This window comes from Doryrhamphus excisus, chromosome 16 (assembly GCF_030265055.1).
Source record: "Doryrhamphus excisus isolate RoL2022-K1 chromosome 16, RoL_Dexc_1.0, whole genome shotgun sequence".
In the NCBI taxonomy this organism is placed as follows: domain Eukaryota; kingdom Metazoa; phylum Chordata; class Actinopteri; order Syngnathiformes; family Syngnathidae; genus Doryrhamphus; species Doryrhamphus excisus.
In genome coordinates, this window is record NC_080481.1 from 11,265,842 (window position 1) to 11,292,911 (window position 27,070).

The window sequence follows — 27,070 nt, forward strand, 5'->3', positions numbered from 1 at the left end:
GACTGATGTCATTAAGCTGCTCAATGCGGCAGGTGGAACGCAGAGAGAAAGGTTACCATGCATCTTCTTTTAGGACAGCTTCTGCATGCATGAACCACTAAGACCTTGTTTTTCTGTAGACATGTCATAACAATGGATTACTAGAAATTACTTGGGTTATTTTCAAGTGTGGAAGCATCCAAAGAGGCGACATGGAGTGCAGTGAGAAGGTAACTGAAGTGTGAAGAGGCATGAATGGAACACTGAAAATGAAAACGACAGCATTATGCAATAATAATATACAGTTTTGTATTAATAATTCAATGTTAATAGGTTTAGGTATTTTGTTCAGTTTATCTTTCTACGCTCTTAGTCATTTCTTTGTTGTCTTTGTAGGTAAAGGATGCGTTGACTCTACGTCCACTAATTAGTTTGTACAATAGGACTTCCTGCCAAGAAGCAAGCTTACACAAGATTTGGCCCCATGGTGCATGTTAATAGGGGTCACAAATGTACAACTTTCTTCAGTACTTCAGGGATTAGTTGTCTGAGTTAATTCATGAACAAACTACCACATTTTGAACGACATTCGACAAATGGTTCTTCTCAGCAGGCCATTTTTTGTAGCAGTTTAATAGTTTATTTGGTTGTCAAAGTCAGATAACTTACTTCACACTATTAGTTTCATATTTGGAACTAGTTTTCAAATCCCATGCAGAGGTACCTCCAGGTTTTGTTTGAATTCTTTCCAAATTGTTCTGTGAAAACAACTGAAATGGTTAAAAGAACATTTAACACATTTAACACACCAAGAAAAGAGAGGGGCCGATTTTTTTGGCGTGTTATTTAGTAGTGAAATAAACAAAAACGGTGCTTTGTTTGGGCACTTAATTCCACAGAATGATATAGTACTTGGCAAAAGGACTAGTTTGTTATGTGCTACATTGTACAAAAACTGAGACCGAGTGTATAATAGGCGTAATTCCCATCATGTATTAAATACAAATCAAGTAATTCCACTACTCTGTAGTCAAAACAGGCAATTATACATAACATTACCGCAAGATGAGAGTACATTTGGATGCACACTGACTCGCTTGAGTACAGTATGTGTGGTGACTGACTTGTGTGTAGTAACAGCTGTATACAGTAGTATAGTAAAAAGCTTATCTACTTAAATTAAATGGAGTCGGCTAGACAGTGATCCTTGTGAATTAGTACATGAACAATGGCAAATGGCCAAGGATTGAGTCTACATTAAGAAGACCATAAAAATAATATGCATTGTATTTTTTTGGGGAAAAAAAACTTTAAAACTTACTGAACATGTTATTAAATATAAATATAATATAAATAATATAATAATATAAATAATAATATATACATAATTAAATAATATAATTATCTCGATAGTTTAAATAATGTATAAATGTGTTGACTCCTATGTAAACAAATGCTGAATAACTGTTCAATTGTAATTCATTTAAAACTCAACTGATTTATAACTTTTTCTATGCTAATGAATGAGTAAAAATATACAGTGTATCTCCTAATAGGTGACACCCCACCTCATGATGGCTGTGGGCACAGCTGTGATTGGCTCCCTCCAGTTCGGCTACAACACCGGTGTCATCAATGCTCCTCAAAATGTGAGTATAACATGAATACAATCTACAATATGTTTTTCTCTGTTAAGTCTTATTAACTGAAGAAACAGTCCTATCCGGCATTGCGTGCTAACCCGAATCCCTGAGAGGGTTTAGCTCAAATTTGAAGTGACACGGAGCGGGTTAATAAGATTATACAGTGGTATGTTGGATTCTTAAAGGATAACGGAGTTGAATGTTAGGCAGGATTAAGCATGTTGTATTTGGACCCCTGTCATTTGGATTCAATGGTAAGAATATAGGAACACCCAATATTAGTGTATATGCAGGTTGCTAGGGTGGTGGAACACTGCACTTCATGCGTGATACCACAGAAAACAAGAATCTAGGAACTTTCGAAACCCCTCAATCGAGAGACCTGACTGCTTCCTGACTTGAGATACAGTGAGTCTGTGGGCTTTGAGCCAAACTTATATGAGGTTGAGAAATGCTGACCTATATACAGCCATGGCCAAAAATATTGGCACGCCAATTTGGCTCGGTATCTACTGTACATGTTCCACCTATGTCTGGATTTCCTGGGAGGGATCATAAGGTCCAATAGACATGTGGGTAACCTGACGGACCATCATTGGGCCGTTCTTTTGGAAGTATAGAGGTGTCTGTTGGTACATCTGACACATCGACACCCACAGCCTCAGGTCAGCAACTGACTTTGTCCGCAAAGTGGGGGAGGATTCTGGACAGACGTGGCAGACCTATACATGTGCTAACAGGGTGTTGAGAACATTTGGTACAGGCTCCACTCTGACAGGCATTTAAGTCACACCTAAAGGAGAGCTATTTTCACATGATGATGTTCTGGTAGCTTCATGAGCTGTGACCTTCACAGAAGAGTGTGAAGCATCCAGGATCAGGGGTGTATTCAGTCATTTAGGGGGGCCCAAAATGACCTATCATCCAAGCAGGCTTCGTCACTTCATGCTCAATGACTAAGTCAATTTAGTTGCATTTGATTGACTGCCGGGCGGCACGGCGGACGAGTGGTTAGCGCGCAGACCTCACAGCTAGGAGGACCAGGGTTCAATTCCACCCTCGGCCATCTCTGTGTAGAGTTTGCATGTTCTCCCCGTGCATGCGTGGGTTTTCTCCGGGTACTCTGGTTTCCTCCCACATTCCAAAAACATGCTAGGTTAATTGGCGACTCCAAATTGTCCATAGGTATGAATGTGAGTGTGAATGGTTGTTTGTCTATATGTGCCCTGTGATTGGCTGGCGACCAGTCCAGGGTGTACCCCACCTCTCGCCCGAAGACAGCTGGGATAGGCTCCAGCACCCCCGCGACCCTCGTGAGGAAAAGCAGTAGAAAATGAATGAATGATTGACTGCCCTGAAAACAAAAGGATGCGCGTGAATGAGAATATAACACAATAACACAATCAATTGAGCTGTTTGTTAGCGGATTACATCAATCTGTTGTCATTTTTAAATTCAGATCATTGAAAATTTCTACAATGAGACCTGGACCGAGAGGTTTACCGAGCACATCTCCCAGAGCACGTTAACAGCGCTGTGGTCACTTTCAGTGGCTATCTTCTCCGTGGGTGGAATGTTTGGTTCCTTCTCTGTGGGCCTGTTTGTTAACCGCTTTGGCAGGTAAGAATCTTCTGTTCCATCCTAGTCACCTTAAAGTCTCATTCGTAAAATGTCAATTGGGCTATCAAACAATCCTAATCACTTGGATTATTCTGAAGGAGAAACTCCATGCTCATGGCCAACGTGTTGGCCCTTACCGCTGCTTTGTTTATGGGCTTCTCCAAGATGGCTGCTTCATTTGAGCTCCTCATTGTCGGACGCTTTGTAGTGGGTCTCTATTCTGGCCTGTCCACTGGCTTTGTGCCCATGTATGTGGAGGAGATCTCCCCGACATCACTCCGGGGAGCAATGGGCACGTTACATCAGTTGGGTGTCGTCATCGGCATCCTTTTGGCTCAGGTACATTTTGTATTCCACAAATAAACATTGGGAATTCTGCCCTCTAAATTAAGAATAATGTATCAGGTTATGAAACTTATCATGTGTGCTAAAACTGTCTTATGATGTGTAGGTTTTGGGGATAGAATCCATCATGGGGAACGCCTCACTCTGGCCCCTATTATTGGGGTTCACACTCCTGCCAGCTATTGTGCAATCTGCCCTTTTGCCCTTCTGTCCTGAGAGTCCGAGATACCTGCTCATCAACTGTAATGAGGAGAGCAAAGCCAACAGCGGTGAGACACACTGAAAATACATCAAAATCAATCAATATTTATATGTGATGCAAGTTGTGGGCATCACCTGTAAGTGTAATGGTCCAGCTGCTACGTTTGAGCCCAGCAATTCACTCTTAGTTTGCTATTTTAATTTGCTGTTTTTAAAAATAATGAATGGGCGGCACAGCGCTCAATTGGTTAGCGCGCAGACCTCACAGCTAGGAGACCTGGGTTCAATTCCACCCTCGGCCATCTCTGTGTGGAGTTTGCGTGTTCTCCCGTGCATGCGTGGGTTTTCTCCGGGTACTCCGGTTCCCTCCCACATTCCAAAAACATGCTAGGTTAATTGTCCGTAGGTATGAATGTGAGTGTGAATGGTTGTTTGTCTATATGTGCCCTGTGATTGGCTGGCGACCAGTCCAGGGTGTACCCCGCCTCTCGTTCGAAGACAGCTGGGATAGGCTCCAGCACCCCCGCGACCCTCATGAGGAAAAGTGGTAGAAAATGAATGAATGAATGAAAATAATGAATGATCCATTTGTTCATCGTGGGTTCGTATTACTCCAAAACATGCAAATGTATAAATTTTCACAATAAACCCAAATAAAGTTATGTTGAAACATTAAAAGGACATAACTGTTTTACAGGTTGATATCATATGCTTCCGTGTATGACTTTACTTCCTTGTTTTGCAGTTTTAGTGAAGTTGCGAGGAACCAATGATGTGAGCGAAGACATGATGGAGATGAAGGAAGAGAGTCAGCAGATGATGACGGAGAAGAAAGTGACCATAGCGGAGCTGTTACGCTCTCCCATCTATCGGCAGCCCATTGTTGTGGCTGTAATGCTGCAACTGTCACAGCAGCTGTCTGGGATCAATGCCGTAAGTCAGGCAACATCTATTGTCATGTGACCAGAGTATGCTTTATGATGTGAGAGATGAAATGCCCCCCCCCCCCCCCTCAACAAAACAGAGTAGTGATTGTCGGACATACTGTACGTTAGTGTATTTTATTCTAGTAAAATAAGACTTAGCTTTTCCTTACTTTATTGAAATCCTTGACACATTATTGACACTCAAGAAACTGTCTTAATGGGTAAGTTCCACTCCAGCATGGTAGGTGCGGCTCCATCTACTGGATCTGGTTGCATGGTGCACCACTTGGCCCCAATGCAGTGGACTGTAACAGAGACAAGTGAAAATAAATTTATTCATTCATTCATTCATTTTCTACCGCTTTTTCCTCACGAGGGTCGCGGGGGTGCTGGAGCCTATCCCAGCTGTCTTCGGGCGTAAGGCGGGGTACACCCTAGACTGGTCGCCAGCCAATCACAGGGCACATATAGACAAACAACCATTCACACTCACATTCATACCTATGGACAATTTGGAGTCGCCAATTAACCTAGCATGTTTTTGGAATGTGGGAGGAAACTGGAGTACCCGGAGAAAACCCACGCATGCACGGGGAGAACATGCAAACTCCACACAGAGATGCCCGAGGGTGGATAAATTTATTCATTCATTCATTTTCTACCGCCTTTTCCTCACGAGGGTTGCGGGGGGTGCTGGAGCCTATCCCAGCTGTCTTCGGGCGTAAGGCGGGGTACACCCTAGACTGGTCGCCAGCCAATCACAGGGCACATATAGACAAACAACCATTCACACTCACATTCATACCTATGGACAATTTGGAGTCGCCAACTAACCTAGCATGTTTTTGGAATGTGGGAGGAAACCGGAGTACCCGGAGAAAACCCGCACATGCAAACTCCACACAGAGATGGCCGAGGGTGGAATTGAACCCTGGTCTCCTAGCTGTGAGGTCTGCGCGCTAACCACGTACAACAAGCTAGTATAAACAGCTATTACACACACAATGTATTGACCTACTAATAAAACACACACCATGTATATCCTGTTTTAGGTGTTCTACTATTCCACTGGAATTTTTGCAAGAGCTGGTGTTTCCCAGCCAGTCTATGCAACCATTGGAGCAGGAGTCGTAAATACAGCGTTCACGGTTGTTTCTGTAAGTGCCATCAAATGAAAGGAAACAAGTGTTGACTTTGAGGATGCTGGTAACTTTTTGTCTCCTTTGGACAGTTGTTTGTGGTGGAGCGTATGGGTAGAAGGCCACTCCACCTGATTGGTTTGATGGGGATGGCCGTATCTGCAGTTGCTCTAACTATTGCTATGGCGTTGTTGGTAAGTGTATGGAACATTTCTGTTCCATTGACTGTTTTACGTTATTAACTCAATGAGTCATTGCAACAAATACTGTATATAAATCAATGTGTTGCGTTCTTCAGGATCAACACAGTTGGATGTCCTACGTGAGCATCGTAGCCATCCTGAGCTTCGTAGCCTTTTTTGAAATAGGCCCCGGACCCATCCCATGGTTCATTGTAGCAGAGCTCTTCAGTCAGGGGCCCCGGCCTGCTGCCATTGCAGTTGCTGGCTTCTGCAACTGGTCTGCCAATTTCTTAATTGGCATGAGCTTCCAGTATGTTGAGGTAAGGCCAATGTGATCTAAAAGGAGCACAATCGGCAGCGTGCGCTCTGATTAGAGTGAGCAGATACTACCATCTCATGGAACATTACATTTTTTTGTTGAGTTTGTCAGGCAAATCGATGCCTCAATCGTATTGTAGCCTTACAAAATTTGATTTTCTCTCCCCACAGCAACTCTGCGGCCCCTATGTCTTCATCATCTTCACTGTTCTTCTGCTGGGCTTCTTTGTCTTCACTTACTTTAAAGTGCCCGAGACCAAGGGTCGCACCTTCGATGAGATTTCAGCAGGCTTCCGCCAGTCGGCTGGTCGGGCTGCTAACAAATACTCAGCCGCGGAAGAGTTCAACACACTCCGAGGGGATGATCCTGACCTTTGACAGCTGCGCTGAAAATGACCCTTGGGGTACACTTTTCAAAAATAACTTCATGAAGTTGATGGGCTCAGCTCCTACTGTGAATTTTTGTCTCGACTCAAGACTGATCCCTTTTTGGGTGCTAAAAATGAGCATGTCACACTTACAGTGAAGAAAATAAGTATTTGAACACCCTGCTATTTTGCTATTTCTCCCACTTAGAAATCATGGAGGGGTCTGAAATTTTCATCGTAGGTGCATGTCCACTGTGAGAGAGATAAACTAAAAAGAAAAATCCAGAAATCACAATGCATGATTTTTTAACAATTTATTTGTGTGATACAGCTGCAAATAAGTATTTGAACACCTGTGTATCATCTAGAATTCTGACCCTGAAAGACCTGTTAGTCTGCCCATTAGAAGTCCACCTGCACTCCATGTATCATCCTGAATCAGATGCACCTGTTTGAGGTCGTTAGCTGCATAAAGACACCTGTCCACCCCATACAATCAGTAAGACTTTAACTTGTAACATGGCGAAGACCAAAGAGCTGTCCAAAGACACCAGAGACAAAATTGTACACCTCCACAAGGCTGGAAAGGGCTACGGAGCAATTACCAAGCAGCTTGGTGAAAAAAGGTCCACTGTTGGAGCTATCATTAGAAAATGGAAGAAGCTAAACATGACGGTCAATCTCAATCGGAGTGGAGCCCCATGCAAGATATCACCTCGTGGGGTCTCAATGATTCTAAGAAAGGTGAGGAATCAGCCCAGAACTACACGACAGGACTTGGTCAATGACCTGAAAAGAGCTGGGACCACCGTTTCCAAGGTTACTGTAGGTAATACACTAAGACGTCATGATGTGAAATCATGCATGGCACGAAAGGTTCCCCTGCTTAACCAGCACATGTCAAGGCCCGTCTTAAGTTTGCATATGACCATTTGGATGATACAGAGGAGTCATGGGAGAAAGTTTTATGGTCAGATGAGACCAAAATAGAACTTTTTGGTCATAATTCCAATAAGCGTGTTTGGAGGAAGAAGAATGAAGAGTACAATCCGAAGAACACCATCCCTACTGTGAAGCATGGGGGTGGTAGCATCATGCTTTGGGGGTGTTTTTCTGCACATGGGACAGGACGAGTGCACTGCATTAAAGAGAGGATGACTGGGGCCGTGTATTGTGAGATTTTGGGGAACAACCTCCTTCCCTCTGTCAGAGCATTGAAGATGGGCCGTGGCTGGGTCTTCCAACACGACAACGACCCGAAGCACACAGCCAGGAAAACCAAGGAGTGGCTCCGTAAGAAGCATATCAAGGTTCTAGCATGGCCCAGCCAGTCTCCAGACCTGAACCCAATCGAAAATCTTTGGAGGGAGCTCAAACTCCGTGTTTCTCAGCGACAGCCCAGAAACCTGACTGATCTAGAGAAGATCTGTGTGGAGGAGTGGGCCAAGATCCCTCCTGCAGTGTGTGCAAACCTGGTGAAAAACTACAGGAAATGTTTGACCTCTGTAATAGCAAACAAAGGCTACTGTACCAAATATTAACATTCATTTTCTCAGGTGTTCAAATACTTATTAGCAGCCGTATCACACAAATAAATTGTTAAAAAAATCATGCATTGTGATTTCTGGATTTTTCTTTTTAGTTTATCTCTCTCACAGTGGACATGCACCTACGATGAAAATTTCAGACCCCTCCATGATTTCTAAGTGGGAGAAATAGCAAAATAGCAGGGTGTTCAAATACTTATTTTCTTCACTGTACAGGTCCTTTGTTTTTTGAAGCTGTTCCTTTGCTATATGAAGACATAAGACAAGGTCCGAAAATGAGGTATTTCCCAGAAAAGAAGAATGAGGTGGTGCTCCGTAACGGAATTAAGCATCCACAGAACACAGACAATTAAACAAACACATTTATTGGGATTTGGAGAATGGGCAAGACAAATAAATACTTGGAAAATATTTGCTTACTTTGTTTTGTACTAAGTTCTCACCCGTGACGACACACTTAAGTATAGCTACCATTTAAAAATCCATCCTTTCAAAATGTGCACTTAAAACGCTTATCTCAGCAAATGTAAACTCGAGGAAAACTAAACAAAGCACAGGTTTTGTTATCCGGTTGGATAAAAACAGGCCAAGGGCACAGGTGCAGTAACATGGAGGAAAGGTTGCTGAAATAAAAATAGTTCACTTTGTTTAAAGATGAAAGCTGTCTTCATTTCCCCCCCTTTTCTAAAATAGTAACAGTACAAGAAGATCAAATTCCAACAAAAATAGTCTGACAAACATTTTCTTGTAATAGCAGCATTTGCAAATAGTTTAAGGGGTGCTTTTTCCTGTCCTTCAATATTTAAAAAAAATTAATCAGACTATTCTGATTCAAGGAGTGCTGGCTCTGGAGAAGCATCCAGCTGTTCAAACATGTCGTCGATCACCTGCCAAAGGCAGTTCTCTAGTGGGAAATCGTTGTCTACTAGATTGACCAAAAAGTAGTTGTCGTGGATGTATTTGATGATCATTCGAGAAGGTGACTCGTCTTCATACAGTTTGGCCCACTGCTCAATCCACAAGGCAAATGCCTCATCCTGAAGGAGATCAAATCAAATCAACTTTATTGGTATAGCACTTTTCCTGCAAAGACATGAAACACAAAGTGCTTTACAGAGTTAAAACAATTTCCACAATTAAAAGGAAAAAACAAAGAAACAAAAGAAAGCCCCTCCTTCCCACCCTCCATACTAGACCCGCACACGCGCACACAATCACACACAGTAGGGAGACATGGCATGGCACTGAGGAACAAGGAAACGCCACCTTTGGGGCCGTCCACACTGGGAGGAGCTGCAGGCCGTGCCATCGGGGGACCAGCACCCGGGCCCCCCCGACTCCGACAGACGGGCGGACCCCCACATTAAAAGGGAGGAACACCCAGCCGGCCGGGTCGAAGGGACTCAAGGATGGCACCCCCTCAGCAGACCCGACACAGCCCCCAGTGTGGAGGACCCCCCCTGAGGAAACACTGGAGTTAAAAGCTGAAGACTAAGAGCATAAAATAGGACTAATAAGATAAAAACATAACACTGGAGTTAAAAGCTGAAGACCAAGAGCAAAAAAATAGGACTAAAAAGATAAAAACAAAACACTGGAGTTAAAAGCTGAAGACCAAGAGCAAAAAAATAGGATTAAAAAGATAAAAACAAAACACTGGAGTTAAAAGCTGAAGACTAAGAGCAAAAAAATAGGACTAAAAAGATAAAAACAAAACACTGGAGTTAAAAGCGCAAGACTAAGAGCATAAAATAGGACTAAAAAGATAAAAACAAAATACTGGAGTTAAAAGCTGAAGACCAAGAGCAAAAAAATAGGACTAAAAAGATAAAAACAAAACACTGGAGTTAAAAGCTGAAGACTAAGAGCATAAAATAGGACTAAAAAGATAAAAACATAAGAAAAGTTTAAAAATATTAGTTAAAAGCCTGATTAAAAAGGTGCGTCTTTAATCTTTTTTTTTTAAATATCAACAGTCCCCGCAGTCCTGAGGCCCTCCGGCAGGCTATTCCACAGGTGGAGATATGCTTGAAGTGAGGAAAACATGGACCTGTGCATGTAATTCCAAATACATTTACGTCTCATTCTTACCTTCCAGAACATAAAGCTGACCGGGTCCACTATGGTGGGCTGAACAATCTCCCTCCCTGGGAATATCCCCCATGTCACAGCATTAGGTTGCATATCAGGAGCGTTGGTGAGGTTATGGCCCTTTGAGGATATAATATTCATAGTTGGGTATTGACCAAAGCAAATCAGGTACAGCTATTAAAACTTGCTAATAAAACTTACGTGCACATTAACAATGTGGTAGTTGACACGTGGTTCATACTTTTTCAGAACTTTAAGAAGGGCATTCACATTCTCACTGGACGTGAAGAACTCCAGATAAGCCTGTTGAGGCATACCAACATGCGCATGACATCGCTGAGGATTACAGCAAACACAAAGTGGTCGTACTTTCTGAAAGACGTAGCCGCCGGGGGGTCCCCAGCCCACTATTGGGTCCGTGGAGGGTTTGGCGTTGATGTTGGGCTGGGAGTTGATGGTGAGGACGCCTCGTCTGTTCACCTTCTCCAGTTCATCCTTCAGTAGGTTGGTTTCTTGGGCCAGAGGCTCGTCATTCCACGGCAAACACATCACCTGCCACAAGAGGAATAGATTAGCTAGTGCAGTGATTTTCAACCACTGTGAATTATCCAATATCACTTTTTTCGTGGTGTTTTTCTTCTTCTGTTGTTTATTGGCGGTTGGCAAGCAGCTTTCGTATGCATTAGCGCCATCTGTTCAACAGAATCTAAACCCTTCTATACTTTATTCACAAGTGCAGTTTTATTAAAAAAGAAAATATATATCTATATAAAACATGTCCTGAGTTTAATTATAAAATATTAGCAAGATTGAATTTGATCTTTTCCTGTTTTAAATTTATCCCGGGTGCGTTCTTTGAGCGCATGCTCAGATATGACGTAACACGCAGATCCGTAACACGTTCTTCAGTTTTAAAAATGGAGGCCAGCAATCGGCACTGGACTAAGCAAAGTTTGTTTGATTCAAACTAAATTTCAAGACTGGACAGACGAAAAACTGGCAATACGGAGTTATTCCAACAAGTGAAAGAAAAACTTATACGGGAAGCCGGTATCACGTGATGTTGATGTTTACGTTTTACTGGGCATGCCCTATTAACTAGATTGGAATATACCATTGTTTCCCGAAAGGTCATTCGGAAAAAGAAAAACTCGTTATGTAAAAACGTGGCTACTGTCGAGTGTCTGTGGTGTAAAGACTGGCAGAGCAATGTAATATTGGTCCGTGTGGCAACACCTACCTTGTTCCTCCGATAGACTTATTGATGCACGTGTGAGGTCGTGGTGACATTTTGTAACATTTTTGGTTAGTGGTGTGCCACAAGATTTTTCCAATGTAAAAAAACGTGCCGTGGCTCAAAAAAGGTTGAAAATCACTGATCTAGTGATCTGTGAGGAGTCGTTCATTGTAGCCCTAACTTTGGGGTGATCCAGCAGGTTATCCAAAGCAGTTCGCTATTTTTCCCCTGAAATAATAATACTAATAGTCTTCATAAAAGGGACTAACATTTCTACAGGAAACCCTACCTTGTGGCCATTGATGTTTGTCTGGGCAGTGATGTAGCAGGTGAAGACCTCATAGACACTTTGCTCATTCTTCAGCTCCTCACCCCACATCTGCAGCAGAGCATCTTTGGATGACTTGCTCTTCAAGTAGAACAAGTAGTAGTCATTTAATTCACCAAAGGCCGGAGATGAGGAGTTGCCCCTAGTGAGAGAATCGACAACAGCGGGATTTTGAATCCATTTCTTGTGGTAGCTTTAGTTTTTATAGCGTTGACAAAAACCTTACCATCTGCCATTAGGGAACTCGTCCCAATCCTGGGTTCTGTAGATGTAGCTCTTGGGTCTGGATGCCCAGAAGATGGGTCGCACATCCTCGACCTTTCGCTTGGGATGTGCACTCACTGCCCATGGAAGGGGCCGTCTGCGAGGATAAGATTAATTAAAATGATGAGGATAATTCTGACATATTCTCACCAAAATCACAGAAATCACTGTACCTGGGGTCCTCTATCCACAGGCCGAGCTGTCTGAGGACTTCCATGGTGGCAACCTCTCTGTTCAGAGTGTAGAAATGCAAACCGGGCACTTTGCCGCTTTGCAGCAACACTTGGCACATCTCCACTGCTTGTTGTATTCCGTAGTTCCGAATGGCGGCGTCATTGTCTTTGATGGGCTCAATGACTTTCATGATCTCTTCTGGCACCTCCAGTTTTGACAACTTGACAAGCTGACGCAGAGACTGGTAACCCTGCAGAGGAGAACATCGAGTTGGGGTCGAGAACCACTTTTTCCTCTAAGGAGCAGTGGTGCCTTACCTGGATAGGGAAGATCCCGGGAAGAATGGGACACGTAATCCCAAGAGCCCGACAATCATCTAGAAATTTCAGGTAAGTTTCTGCTCGGAAGAAGAGTTGCGTGATGACGAAGTTTGCTCCTGCATCCACCTTCTCCTTCAGGTGTCGCAGATCTTCCTCGTAGCTTTCTGCCTCAGGGTGGCCAGTGGGATAGCCTGACACACACACACACACACACGCAAATCTTTTCAGAGATTAATCGAATTAATGTTTATTAGTATTACTCCTGCATGAGCCGAGTCCACACCTGCGACACATATGTCAAAGTAGTCATCAAACTCTGATCGGATGTGTTTAACAAGGTCGGTAGCGTAGTTGAAGCCCCCTTCTTCCTCCTCCCAATCCGTACCGACTGGATCTGTGGATATTTTACAGCAACACATATGAGTTGGAATTTGTGGTCACAGCTAATAACACGTGTCCATCGCCTACCTCCTCTTAGAGCCATGATGTTTTTTAGGCCCAGGTGCTTTGCTTTGGCTAAGTAGCCAGTGATCCTATCTGTGGTCTGGTTGCAGCAGGTGAGGTGGAGGATGCTCTCCAGACCGCAGTAGTTGACTGCAGTGCTGGCGATCATCATGGAGGATGTTTCCTTGTCTGAACCCGGGTCTCCAGCTGGATGCCAGGTAATGTCTATGAAGAGCGGCCCACCAGAACCCATACGGTCAAATCTGAAGACAAAAAAGGAACAAGTTTGACCTAATGGGAGATCATAACTGTTGAGAGCTGTTTAATCCCTATGTGAGACAAGAACAGACTTTGTTCCCTTTTTGTGCGTTATTCAGCAAAAATGGGAGTTTTACCTATGAAGCCCTCTGTAGTGGCTATTTGTCCTTCACAAAATAAACGTAACTTACACTATAATCAAAAGGCCACTGATGCACCACGGGTTTTGTTTTACGCAGGCAAAAGAGTCATTGTCCAAACAATCTTGTTCCGTTTCTTCTTATTTCCTTTTTATTACCAAGCAAGCAAACAAACAAACAAAAAAGGAACAAGTGCCTTCTCCTGTTGCCTCTCTTGCGCTGGTACAAAAACCATAGGCCCACCCCGGTGCATGCTGGTCCTGTGAGCACTGCCTACCCAAATATATTGCAAGTGCCCAGGGTGTTATCCAATGAAATAAACCCACATATTAACTACTAATTAACCCCAACAAAATATGATAGATAAACAAATAAATACGCAGACCTCACAGCTAGGAAACCAGGGTTCAATTCCACCCTCGGCCATCTCTGTGTGGAGTTTGCATGTTCTCCCCGTGCATGCGTGGGTTTTCTCCGGGTACTCCGGTTTCCTCCCACATTCCAAAAACATGCTAGGTTAATTGGCAACTCCAAATTGTCCATAGGTATGAATGTGAGTGTGAATGGTTGTTTGTCTATATGTGCCCTGTGATTGGCTGGCGACCAGTCCAGGGTGTACCCCGCCTCTCGCCCGAAGACAGCTGGGATAGGCTCCAGCACCCCCGCGACCCATCTACCACTTTTCGTGAGGAAAAGCGGTAGAAAATGAATGAATGAATGAATGAATTAAACAAATAAATAACTAACAAGAAAATATTATCAAGTAATCCAAACAAAACAACAACAACAAAAAATAAATCAACAGATATTAGAAACCTAGGAACACACTAATAAATAGCTCCTACACCCTCTGAAAATCTACATGAAAATAAATGGGACTCGAGTACCTCGATATGAGATTGACAGCGCCATTAGCCGTCCTCGGAGGGAAGAATTCAAGGGAGAACCAGTGGTCCCCAGACTCCATCCTCCTCCTCATCTTGTCCCGCAGTCTGTCTGAACGATCTGCGTCCAGCACGGGTGTGGAACACCGAGAGCTTTCCTTGGAACTCTCCCCACCGCTGTTTCCTGCCCCGCTGGAATCACTTTTGCATGACTGCCAGCTGCCCTCACCTCGCTGAACCTGGTTGACCATGATGGAAAATGGATCTGACAGAACACAAAGGGAGAATTATTTCAAACAAATCCCGGCTTTAAATACATGTGGGCGATAGTACAAAACGATCCGATACCAAGTAAATGCAGGGCTAGTATCACCGATCTTGCTACTTCGATGCAATATACTAAAATACTGGTGTGGTGCAAAACAACTAACCAAAAGCAAACTCCATTATTGGCTCTAATTACTTTCTGCCTGAAGGCCCTCCTGTGTCCACAAACTTAGTAACAATATTTTATTTGAACAGCAAAACAGAAAGCACACACACGTTTAGGAAAATAAACAGACAACTCCAAAATATCGATCTCACCATTCTTCAGATACTACCTTTGTATCGACAATATCAATATATGGATCGATCCGCTCACTTCAAGCGTTAACCCATCATCCTCAACTAGGCTTAACTAGGCGAGCCTAACTTTTTATGCTTTATGTGCGATTGTTAACACACGTCAACGTCAGTATTTTATGCGCAATCTGACAACATGTGAAAGTTGACTTTTATGTTGACTCTTAACAGAAAAGTACAAGTTAAAACTGCACACTCCGCCCATCCACGTACAACGGATACAATTAGCTATGTGTAGTGGATCAGCGCGATGAATACATTAAGTCCCTTAACAAGGAATGGAAAGGGTATGCTATTTATTATCAACCTTGTACGCCTTCACTTTAAAGTGTGCACCATTAATGTCTTCCTAGCGGGAGAACTATACAAGTTATCGCAGCTGTGCTAGCAGCTACTTGCAGCTAGCGAATATGACTACGGTAATGACTTCGGTATGAAAACTAAAACAAAAAAGGCTACAAGATAAGCCCGTGTATATACTAAGTCGCGTCAAAAGAAAATATTAGGTCTCACATTATTTCCAGTCGGCTGACTTTGTGTGTTGCCAGGCGTCCCAGATATTTGTGGGAGGGCAAAAGAGGTTACAGCGTGGTAGAGATGGAGGCACGCTTGTATTCAAATGCAATGCGGAGTCACGTCCATTGGGTGGCGCTGTATGTTTAAGGAGGGGCAGTGCATAAGGAGGTGTTGCCTTCAATGGAGTCAGAACTTATGGTTTCACCGTTCAATAATGAATGAAATGAACTTCTGTTTCATCTCGCTTCGTTGTGTAAACCAAACCGACTAACCTATTAACTAAAATGATAACCACTGTCATTTTTTTGGACATCACGCAAGAGATCTTTATGGATTTGTATAAAAAATCTGTTTGATCAGCGTATATTCATTTGTCTTCTGCTTGATTTGATTGTTTTTGTGTTGAAAGCTCAAAGCATGGTTGACCCCTCCAAGATAAGAGCTGCTACAGAGTGGTCTTTCCAAATATTTTTAATCAATTAACGATTTTTTTGGTGTGCTCTGCTAAATAGAACAATTGTGTTTTCCTCACTGTTTCAATACAAAAATGTAATGTCCTTACTTCAGCCATAACTGCTTTATAAAACTGAAAAAGTACAGTGTGGAGAAAGTATTTCTTCAAGATCAGACAATTTGCCAGCAGGCTGTTGGTGTGGTGTATAACAATTTCAATAATAAATTTGATATTACTCATTAAAAAAACATTAAATTTACATTTGCAAATCTTTAAATATTTATTTTCATGAAGCGTGACTATTACTAAACATATTTGTCAATATTGGGCGTTTACTTAACCATACGTGTTACGTCACTTTGGAACACCGTTTACAAGTCGTGGGAAAAGTAACAACTAGAACGTTTTACCTTGTGTTTAGAACAACAGCGAATATCACCGATTTTGAAATAAATAGTTTGTTTAATGTTTTGCTTTGCGGTCATTTATAACGTAGTTTTATTGTATATAATGGACTCTGGCACACATATTTTCCCTATTATTTTGTTTTGTCTAACGGGCATTGAACGCAGCATGACACAACAACGAAGATGGCGTGTTGTGGGAACTGTTTCGGCTGCCGACGTTGTAGCGAAGAGGAGACACGCACGCCAGAGGAATTGGTAGGGAGCTGTTTAATTTGTTCACTACAACAAGTTTACGTGGGAATTTACGAGTGGAATATTTATTCGTTTTTGCATCGAATTGACTCAGAAGTCCTGGTTGGGATGCTCGAGCCCTGTGCTACTGTATTGTTAGCATCAATTGTAACTTATTCACAACCAATTAACAAGAACCAGTGTAAATCTATGAACGTCACTGTTATTGTGTCAAGTGAGGATATTGCTTGTTTTAACCTCACACCACTTTTAAAGAAACATGCACCTCCTGCTGCATCATGGTGTGGATTTTGGACAGCATGCATTTGCACTGATTATTGTGTGTGTGTGTATATGTTTTATTATTAATTGATGCTTATTTCAATAAATCGTTTACCTTATTCTGTCACAGACAATTCTTGGGGAAATCCGAGATGAAGAAGAAGAGATTCTGCCAAGGAAGGACTATGAGGTGAGATAATCATGAATAACGATGGAATGCTTTTATTATTCTGTGTTGAAAACATTGTAAGCCTTTTTTTCTTTGAATAGAGCCTGGATTATGACCGATGTATCAGTGAGCCCTATATGGAGCTCTTGGAGGGGATGGACAACAAGGTAAGACAAGTTTTGGTGCAACCCGGGAGGAGCATTTGCAGCTTGCAGTTGGATTTTAGTGACCTGTGACACATAATAGAGTGAAAAATTATGAAAAATGTTGTCCCCTGAGATATGTGTATGTTTACATGTTATGTGTGATGCATTGTAGTTGTCCACTACTGCAAACTATACCCACTGTAATAAACACAACTCGGTCAAAACTGGAGATGATTATCTTTTAGAGGAGCTGGTGTATCATACATTAGATTGTGTGTCAATCATGTCATCTTGAGTATTTGTTGTATTTCGAATAGAAAGTCAAAAAGTATGAAGCGCTACGATGGATGATGGTATTTGCTATTGGAGCATCAGTTGGATTGGTATGTGCTTCTGGAAATATATATATTTTTTGTCCTTTAAAGTTACCACTGGTTAATCTCAAATTCCTTTTATTTTTAGGTGGGCCTCTTTGTGGATTTCTTTGTCCGCTTCTTCACCAAGCTCAAGTTTTCTTTGGTTGGTTACTGTATCCTTTTGTAAGCCTACAATGCCTAAGATGCATCATACGGCATGAAAAAGGGGCTTCGGTGACCAATGATTTCCAGTTGTTCTGCTTTACTTTCCATCCTTCAGCTGTTGAGGAGTGCAGTGAGAAAGGTTGCCTCCCTCTTTCTCTACTGGAGCTTCTGGCTTTCAATATGACCTTTGTCTTTATTTCCAGTATGCTGGTCCTTATTGAGGTAAGACTTTTTCCAGTGTTGACATTACCATTTCCAAAGGCTGTCGCTTGAAAATGGTTAGAGATAGTGACATACTGTAAATTAGAAAAATCATCAGTATGACCCGGAGTTTATGATGCGAGCAGATGTACTCATCTAATTTACATATTATGACATCACCAGACTCAGAATGTGTTAGATCCCTGTCTCTCATCAAAATGTCTGATGCACTTGTGATACTTTTGTCATCTCTCAAGCAAACCCAGCCATGATCATCATGATTTACAGCAAGATCTTGAACGCCACTGCTGCCTCAACCCATTATTACTTAGATAGATACAAAGTTACACAGGTTATTGTAGTATCCCACGGATCGTAACGCAAATGCTGCTATTTCTGTGTTGTTTTTTTTAACATTCTCGCTACCTTGTCAAACCACCACAGCTATGACAATTCTCAAATCGCTCCAACTAGTTAAGTTACAGTATTAACTGTGGGGGTGTGTTTTTGTGTGTGTGTTGTTATTCAGCCTGTAGCTGCAGGTTCGGGGATTCCAGAAATTAAAAGTTACTTGAATGGAGTGAAGATTCCTGGAATTGTACGTTTGCGAACTTTTTTCTGCAAAGCCGTCGGCGTTTTGTTCAGCGTTGCTGGAGGTAAAGTATGTTGATGAAAGTCAGGTCAATGTATGCTTCCTGTGTGTATCAATATGTGGGGTATGGTAAAAAAATGGGCTGTCGTGGAGGAAACATGAGCACATCTTATTATATGATTTCATCTAAAACACATGAAATTGTACAAGGATGTCAGAAAATGATAAAATGTATGCATGTAGATGTGTGTACGGTGTTATATTTACACCATAAACAGATCTATGAATGAACACACATGTTGCCATTAAAATGTGTTTAGATTTTCTAAGTGTCAATATGACAGTGAATGTGTTGTGTTTGTGTCCACTCAGGTCTTTTTGTGGGCAAAGAAGGTCCAATGATACACAGTGGCGCCATTTTGGGAGCTGGCCTTCCTCAGGTACACAGCAACACATCCCCATCTTTGCATTGGTAATCAAGGAAAGCAGAGTACTGCTGGTGGAAGCCATTTAATTTAAAGCAGGGCCTTTTCTCTCCTTTGCGATTGTTTTTCTACATCTTCTCCCACTCCAATTGTGAATGATGGCATGTTTATGTGTACGGTTAGACTATGGAGCCACCAACCATTTCTGAGGGTTGTTTTTATTTGGGTATAAGACGTGTTCTCCTTTCAGTTTCAGAGCATCACTTTTAAGAGAATCAAATTCAACTTTCCCTTCTTCCGAAGTGACAGGTATAGTTTGTTACTCAATATTAAAATACCGTGTGTGGAGTGCCCCTAAAAGATCTTGTCCTGTCTTTTTTTTTTACCTCAAGGGACAAGCGAGACTTTGTGTCAGCTGGTGCTGCTGCAGGGGTCGCTGCTGCCTTCGGCGCTCCCATTGGGGGCACCCTCTTCAGCCTGGAGGAGGGTTCCTCTTTCTGGAACCAGGCCCTTACTTGGAAAGTGGTAAGTCTCGCCATTTGAATTTGAAAGAAATCCTAATGAACTAATGCTATTATTTCACCAAAGACATGATTTATCTACAACAAAAACACATCTCCTGACCTCAATGCTACTTTTTACATCTTGTGTTACAGCTCTTTTGCTCAATGTCAGCAACATTTACCCTCAACTTCTTCCGATCTGGTATAAACTTCAATAAGTGGGGCTCCTTCCAGCTTCCTGGTTTGCTCAACTTTGGAGAATTTAAGGTAAATTAATTGCAAAATAATCTGATTAACATATATCAATTGTTTTTCTAGTATATTTCAAAATTGTGAGACTTTGCCAACACCCCACATTTGCCAAAAATCACCAGGCACCATACCACTGTTTTTTTTGTTAGTGTCCTGATGGAGATAAAAACTGCCACCTGTGGACTGCAGTGGACCTTGCCTTTTTTGTCTTAATGGGCATAGTGGGTGGACTGCTGGGGGCGCTCTTCAACTGCATGAACAAGAACCTGGCCAAGTACCGAATGAGACACATCCACCCCAAGGCCAAGTTTATCAGGTGATGATGTGACTCTTGCTGCAGGGTGCCGCCGACAGACGCACACACCGTGAAAGAAGTCTATCAGTACAGTAAACCTCGGATATATCGGATTCAATTGTTCCACTGGTTTTGTCCGATATAAGCGAAATCCGTTATATGCGTATACCGGAAAATGTCAGTTTTACGCATATATCGGATTTATATCCGGTATATGCGTAAATCGGATTTTATCCGTTATAAAAAGGCACTTCCTTGACTATGTTTCCAATGTACCAGAACTGGGCAATGAAAATGAGAATTTAACTTTATTGGACTCTGAGCATAACAAATTATTAATTAAGTTACGCTCGTCAGGCCTACGTTATTTCCAATAGTGAGGTTAAGATCTCATTCACTGCTGTGCTAGTATTATTGACGTCACTCACTTTTATATTTGTCCTAAATCTGGAGCCAGGAGAAATAGCCAGTGACATCAACAAGATTAGCATAACGATGCGGCCATCCGATATATGCGAGGGAAATTTAATGGAAATGCATTGGAACGGGACTGGAGATTTTGTCCGAAATAGGCGAAATCTGTTATAAAAAATCCGATATATGCAATGAATTTTTATTGGAAATGCATTACAGAAAAATCGGTTCTTTTTTATCTGTCCGTTGTGAGCGAATTTCCGATATATCCGAGGTTTACTGTAATATGTCTTGTTCCATTTCAGCATTTATGTCTTGTCTTTTTAGGGTTATAGAGAGTCTGCTTGTCGCCATGGTGACGTCAGCGGTCGTTTTTTCCGCTTCCATGTTGTTGGGTGAATGCAGAGACTTGTACTCCCCCACCGGTCATAACACCACTGTAAGCATAAGCAATTACATTACAGAGTACAATCACCTTAATGTGAAGTATTTCAAATGCTCACTGCATTTCAAATGTCCCCCCCCTCCCCCATTTCAGCTTTCTGCGGGCCAGGATATCAACTCGACCATCCGCCAGTACTTCTGCAGCAATAAGACCTACAATGATATGGCTACACTATTCTTCAACCCACAGGAAGCTGCCATCCATCAGCTTTTCCACCAGGATGGTGAGATTGGAACAGATACAAGTGGATTAAATTGTTTTCATTGAAATATTATCAGTAGAGATGCACAATATTTATTTTTCAAACTAATACAGATACTGATAACTTTCTGCTTCTCAAGATAGATACGGGACTTACCTGCTATACCTGATTTACCTGCTATTTACAGTGACACCTGAAAGTAGGAAACTCCATGGTGGAGATTTGTCCTAGTCAAATATGACATTGCTACTATAACAACAACAAAAATTGTTTTAAGTTTCCCCATAAGGTACTGCTTCTGAGCAATGCATACATTGGGGCGCTGCAATGACATCAGCCGCCCTCTGGGCTCTCTGTTCTCTGTTGCTTGTCCTCCAATGAACTGCTCTTCTGGCATTAATGCATTATGGGTAGATGTTAAAAATAGTTGCTTTTTGTTATTTTAAACTTGTATTGGTACATGTAATGTATCCTTGGTACCTTTTGAGTGTTAAGTTACTGTGTGATGAGTTTAATGTTTGTAAAATGACACTGTCATAGCTGGCGTTTCAGGTGTCTGGTAAAGAAGTCGCTGCCATGATTGTTTACGGTTGAGCTCATTTATTGTTTATCTGAGCTATTTTTAATGTTATCAGGTTTATCGGTATGACGATAATTATTGTGCACCACTACATTATAGCCTTTTTTTTTCTGTTTATGCTTGATCATGGTAATTTAATATTAACTGACTCTCGATGCTGCTTGCCTCCTGTCCCCACACTCAGGTACCTTCAGCCCTGTGACTCTCTCTGTGTTCTTCCTACTGTACTTCCTGGTGGCCTGTTGGACGTACGGTGTGTCAGTTCCCAGCGGGCTCTTCGTCCCTTCACTGCTCTGTGGGGCTGCTTTTGGACGTTTGGTTGCCAACATCCTTAAAGTGTAAAAGACAAAAACAATCATCTTAATCCTCTGCAGTTTTACATTCGGTATTGACAGGGCAACTTTACTGCTTCCTTTCTTGGGTCTATTTATTTCATGACTCCCTCTGATGAACCCTATACAGCTTTATTTGCATTTAACTTTGAATGTACTCTGCTTTGCGACCTGTCGTTCTTATTCCAATGACTGGAGTGATACCGGTTCTAACTGCGTGTCTATCCTCTGCCAGGAAACTGGGGATCGATATCTATGCTGGAACTTTTGCCCTGATTGGAGCTGCTGCATTCCTCGGAGGAGTGGTCCGGATGACCATCAGCTTGACTGTCATCCTTATTGAATCCACAAATGAAATCACATACGGACTCCCCATCATGATCACCCTCATGGTATGCTTTTTATGGTAATTGTTTTAAAATGAAAGATTGTCCGTATCAAGCATCAAATCATTAATTTACTTGCCTTTGTTTAACATTTTATCTCCAGGTTGCAAAGTGGACAGGAGATCTCTTCAATAAGGGCATCTATGACGTTCACATTCAGCTGAGAGGAGTGCCGCTTCTAGAATGGGAGACTGAAGTTGAGATGGACAAGTATGTTTTATTTCTGTTCAATGGACCTTAGGATATATGAGTAGCCGGTACAAACAACTGTCTTCAAAAAACAATACAGTCTACATGTAAAAGTGATGTATCCATTTACACATTTTGACCATAATGGAGAAGTAGAAGCTCGGTTATTGAATTACAGAATCTCATTTGCAGAACCGAGGTCATGGTTTTTATTGTAAAGTGCTCACATGTTGTGGGTTTATTACATGGAGCCATAAAATGTTTGTCCGTCAACCTTCCGACAAGGTGTAGCAACCGATTACTGTACAATAACAATGCACACTATATTAAATGTATGCAAACCAAGGCAAAATTTTGTTGTAAATTTTCCACTGTAACCAAAAACCGCGCTAATCCTGGTGTTCGGTATCCGAGGTTCCATTGCAATCATTCATTCATTCATTTTCTACCGCTTATCCTCACGAGGGTCGCGGGGGTGCTGGAGCCTATCCCAGCTGTCTTCGGGCGAAAGGCGGGGTACACCGTGGACTGGTGGCCAGCCAATCACAGGGCACATATAGACAAACAACCATTCACACTCACATTCATACCTATGGACAATTTGGAGTCGCCAATTAACCTAGCATGTTTTTGGAATGTGGGAGGAAACCGGAGTACCCGGAGAAAACCCCACGCATGCACGGGGAGAACATGCAAACTCCACACAGAGATGGCCGAGGGTGGAATTGAACCCTGGTCTCCTAGCTGTGAGGTCTGCACGCTAACCACTCGACCGCCATGCCGCCTCCATTGCAATCAGTTTCAGAAAATGAACAATGTAATCAAGTTATTAACAACATGAATATGACAGTTCTTGTTTATTTCCTCTTATCTCCAAAAGGTTGACAGCCAGCGACATAATGGAGCCCAACCTGACCTACGTGTACCCCCACACCCGGGTCCAATCTCTAGTCAGCATCCTGCGTACCACCATTTATCACGCCTTCCCTGTGGTCACAGAAAATCGGCAGAACGAGCGGGACTTCATGAAGGGGAACATCCTAGTCAGCAACAACATCCACTTCAAGGTACTTCCTCTTCCAGATGATTATTAACTGAAAAAATGAAATTTTAAACATAACCCCTATTATTACTTGTATTTTAACCCCACAAAATGTTAATATTATAAAGTATCGAAGTAAATCTAAGCAGGGAATCCCAGACTTCCCTCTCCCCCAGCTACTTTGTTCAGCTCCTCCCGGTGGATCCCAAAGCATTCCCAGGCCAGATGAGAGACATAGTTTCTCCAACGTGCCTCTTCCCGGTCGGACGTGCCCTGAACACCTCCCCAGGGAGGCATCCAGGAGGCATCTTCACCAGATGCCTGAGCCACCTCATCTGGCCTGGCCACTAGAAGCTCGCCATTGTGCCCCACCTCCAGGCCTGGCTCCAGAGAGAAGGCCTGGGGATGTTATTTTGCTGTATTAAAGTCTAATGAGCCACTCTTTTTGTCTGGGCCCTCTCTGAGGACCTGTTTGTCTTAGGAGACCTAACCAGGGGCATAAAAGCCCCCCCCCCAAAACCTTACCTCCTAGGATCACTGGAACATGTAAACTTCTCCACAACAATAAGGTGCTAGCTCATTTAAAAATGTTGAATAACTGTTTAGGGTATTGAAAATAGACATTTTGGGATTCATCTGGCTGCATCCATTATTTGAAGTGTTTTCATTTTGAGAAAACTCCAAAGAGCGAAGATCAACTGCAAAAGGAGTTGCTTCACGAGCCTCCATCCTCATGCACGGTGAACTGTCATGTAGAAATCCAGCATTGTGTCACGTGCGAGTGAGCAACGACGGCGTTGCCAATCGATGAAGTCGTATCCCTCCAGCGAGCTGAGGAACGTTTGTGACGAGCAGCGTGCTGTGGTGGAGCCGGCCGAGGAAGGAGAAGATCTCTTACAACAGATGTTGGAGAGAAGGTAGCACACACACACACACACACACATATATAAGAACATCGTCTTACCTATGGAAATACAATGACTTCAATTATCATATTGTTTCTGCATTGATATGCCATCTTTAGACATATGCCCTACCCCAACCTGTACCCTGACCAGTCTCCCAGTGAGGAGTGGACAATGGAGGAGCGTTTCAGACCACTCACCTTCCATGGCCTCATTCTGCGCTCTCAGCTGGTCAACCTGCTCACGAGAGGCGTCTGTTACGCTGAAAACCAGTCGGTCAGTAAAAACAGACACTTCAGTCTTCTGGATTATAACCAGTTTCTAATTAGAGAACTTTGTGGCAAGACAGATTGGATCAGGACCGCAGCCGGTGTGACCCCCGGGGTTAGCGTTGATGAATTCATGATCTTGAGTTTCACAAGTGGTTAGAAGCACTTTAGTTCACTTAAAGGAAGAGGGTCTATTATTAGACTGGCGGGTATTACTAGAGAGAACATTAACATGCAATCACGGTACAAATGCAAAAATGACACCACAACATGTAACTATGGGGTTGCTACATGCTACAACTCACATTAAACATGCTAATTTAACAACTCCTCCCGCGGCTCAGGACCGCCTGTTTATCAGCTGATCAAAATTTGAAGACCATAGCCTTAAAAAGTCCAAATCCATCTTCTATGTTCTGGTATCTTGCTAAAAATGCAATGGTAACATTCATTCATTCATTTTCTATCGCTTTTCCTCACGAGGGTGCTGGAGCCTATCCCAGCTGTCTTTGGGCGAGAGGCAGGGTACACCCTGGACTGGTCGCCAGCCAATCACAGTGCACATATAGACAAACAACCATTCACACTCACATTCATACCTATGGACAATTTGGAGTTGCTAATTAACCTAGCATGTTTTTGGAATGTGGGAGGAAACCGGAGTACCCGTAGAAAACCCATGCATGCACAGGGAGAACATGCAAACTCCGAGGGTGGAATCGAACCCTGGTCTCCTAGCTGTGAGGTCTGCGCGCTAACCTCTTAACCACCGTGCCGCCCGCAATGGTAACATGTTTGTAATAATCCTGTTTCATAGAGTGCCACTCAGCCCAGATTGACGTACGCAGAGATGACAGAAGATTACCCACGTTACCCTGATATCCACGACTTGGACCTCACCCAGCTCAGCCCCCGCATGATTGTGGTACGGTCCATCGAGGCAGCCGCTGTTTTAAACAACATTTGTTAGATTCATCACTCACTGTTTTGACAGGATGTCACTCCTTACATGAACCCGTGTCCCTACACGGTGTCACCCAACACCCGCATCTCACAAGTGTTTAACCTGTTCAGGACAATGGGCCTGCGACATTTACCAGTGGTCAACGCAGTTGGAGAAGTGAGTGGGAGTGTTATTTAAACATATTTCATATGTTTCATATTTATGTCTGACCTTTTTCCATTCTTTTCCATTCCAGATTGTGGGGATTATCACAAGACATAATTTAACCCACGAATTCCTTGTCGCCAAACTACGACAGCACTACGTTACGATTTAATCCGAGCTGACCATTCCATGTTATGTTCATTCTTGTATATTATTTTCATTTTTTTAACCGCAATTGTGTCTTATCGTTGACTAATTATTTGTACACGAAACCTTTGTATAACCTGTGCAATGTTTTTTTTATTTAATTATATTGCTCTGCAATATTAAATGTGTCAAAAATGATGCATTCATGATCCTGACACCTTATTTTGACATTTACACACTTGTCCCATAATAAGGTGTTTTTAAGTTGATTACTATTTAAAGTGCACAGAGCTTTATTTATAATTAGGATTTTTATTTTATTTTTTTATTTTTATTATTTATTTTTTTATTTTAGAATTTTTATTTGCAATTGATTTTTATTTCTTTTTGCATCTTTTTTTCTTTCTTTTTTTTCCCTTGGTACTTCACTGAAAAATGTTACAAGCGCCGATCTACTGGATCAACATTTAATGTCAAATTTTGTACCAATGTTGAAATTGTTTCCATAGTTACAATGGACTATGATCACCAGATTGTTGCGATGGGAGGGTGTGCACTTCACCTTAACGGTCTGCAGTGACATACTAAATGTAACTTGACATTGCATTGTCACCGTGTGTCACTGTGTGTCGCTGCAACTCACATTAATATCTCCCTTCTTCTGCTTGTCATTTGCATTCACCCAACTGTAATGAATGGATGAATCACAGCCACGTTTCCCCTCATGAATAACGTCAAACGTCTCACTTTGTTTGGACTGGTTGGAATCAAGCATCTTATGATATTACCTTTTTAGTCACGGTCTGTCCATCCAAGCGTCGTTCTGGTTGATTATATTTTTAGCTGGCAGCACAGTGGTGCATGGGATTTGCACATATGCCTCACAGTCAGTAGGTGTGAATTTTACTTTGAATTGGAGACGGTTGAAGTTGAAGACACTTTTTCTCAAACAATGAACTATGGAAAATATGTTTTTATTAGTATTTTTTGTCTCGGACCACATGCAGTAACAGGGTGTTGTCATA

At 42.3% G+C, this 27,070-nt stretch overlaps 3 protein-coding genes across 7 annotated transcripts; 2 read left to right on the plus strand and 1 right to left on the minus strand.

Annotated features, from left to right (window-relative positions):
- On the plus strand, positions 1-8,677 carry slc2a1a (solute carrier family 2 member 1a). 2 transcript variants are annotated; one of them, XM_058050590.1, is made up of 10 exons: positions 1-209; positions 1,536-1,628; positions 3,082-3,242; positions 3,341-3,581; positions 3,694-3,856; positions 4,534-4,721; positions 5,767-5,871; positions 5,946-6,047; positions 6,152-6,355; positions 6,525-8,677. In XM_058050590.1, the coding sequence occupies exons 1-10, from the start codon at positions 192-194 to the stop codon at positions 6,729-6,731; spliced, it is 1,482 nt and encodes a 493-aa protein (XP_057906573.1). In that variant the 5' UTR covers positions 1-191; the 3' UTR covers positions 6,732-8,677. The 2 variants fall into 2 exon arrangements, with proteins under 2 accessions (XP_057906573.1, XP_057906574.1); XM_058050591.1 differs by lacking the exons at positions 1-209; positions 1,536-1,628 and having other exon boundaries at positions 3,095-3,242; positions 3,408-3,581.
- mthfr (methylenetetrahydrofolate reductase (NAD(P)H)) lies at positions 8,618-15,674 on the minus strand. 4 transcript variants are annotated; one of them, XM_058050584.1, is made up of 12 exons: positions 15,546-15,674; positions 14,412-14,673; positions 13,151-13,389; positions 12,966-13,076; positions 12,680-12,873; positions 12,362-12,612; positions 12,151-12,285; positions 11,886-12,066; positions 10,729-10,911; positions 10,561-10,662; positions 10,360-10,479; positions 8,618-9,305 (listed from the first exon to the last, which is right to left on the minus strand). In XM_058050584.1, the coding sequence occupies exons 2-12, from the start codon at positions 14,657-14,659 to the stop codon at positions 9,090-9,092; spliced, it is 1,980 nt and encodes a 659-aa protein (XP_057906567.1). In that variant the 5' UTR covers positions 14,660-14,673; positions 15,546-15,674; the 3' UTR covers positions 8,618-9,089. The 4 variants fall into 4 exon arrangements, with proteins under 4 accessions (XP_057906567.1, XP_057906570.1, XP_057906566.1 ...); XM_058050587.1 differs by lacking the exon at positions 15,546-15,674 and adding an exon at positions 14,994-15,145; XM_058050583.1 differs by lacking the exon at positions 15,546-15,674 and adding an exon at positions 14,840-14,944.
- clcn6 (chloride channel 6) lies at positions 15,230-27,066 on the plus strand. Its single transcript, XM_058050580.1, has 24 exons — positions 15,230-15,319; positions 16,575-16,664; positions 17,053-17,112; positions 17,193-17,258; positions 17,555-17,620; positions 17,700-17,766; positions 17,874-17,980; positions 18,489-18,615; positions 18,924-18,991; positions 19,227-19,285; positions 19,369-19,501; positions 19,633-19,746; positions 19,881-20,047; positions 20,768-20,879; positions 20,979-21,108; positions 21,852-22,005; positions 22,235-22,391; positions 22,489-22,595; positions 23,455-23,641; positions 24,373-24,533; positions 24,641-24,797; positions 25,608-25,715; positions 25,785-25,910; positions 25,990-27,066. The coding sequence occupies exons 1-24, from the start codon at positions 15,311-15,313 to the stop codon at positions 26,068-26,070; spliced, it is 2,613 nt and encodes an 870-aa protein (XP_057906563.1). The 5' UTR covers positions 15,230-15,310; the 3' UTR covers positions 26,071-27,066.
- The last annotated feature ends 4 nt before the right edge of the window (positions 27,067-27,070 follow it).

Bases quoted from the DNA above. Each gene is read 5' to 3' on its own strand.
- slc2a1a (XM_058050590.1), top strand. The intron at 3,857-4,533 runs GTGAGACACACT...CTTGTTTTGCAG, and splicing joins GGAGAGCAAAGCCAACAGCG to TTTTAGTGAAGTTGCGAGGA. The intron at 4,722-5,766 runs GTAAGTCAGGCA...ATCCTGTTTTAG, and splicing joins AGCTGTCTGGGATCAATGCC to GTGTTCTACTATTCCACTGG.
- mthfr (XM_058050583.1), bottom strand. The intron at 12,286-12,361 runs GTACAGTGATTT...TTATCCTCGCAG, and splicing joins CTGTGGATAGAGGACCCCAG to ACGGCCCCTTCCATGGGCAG. The intron at 10,912-11,885 runs GTAGGGTTTCCT...CTCTTGTGGCAG, and splicing joins CAAACATCAATGGCCACAAG to GTGATGTGTTTGCCGTGGAA.
- clcn6 (XM_058050580.1), top strand. The intron at 16,665-17,052 runs GTAGGGAGCTGT...ATTCTGTCACAG, and splicing joins CACGCACGCCAGAGGAATTG to ACAATTCTTGGGGAAATCCG. The intron at 20,880-20,978 runs GTAAGCATAAGC...CCCCCATTTCAG, and splicing joins CCACCGGTCATAACACCACT to CTTTCTGCGGGCCAGGATAT.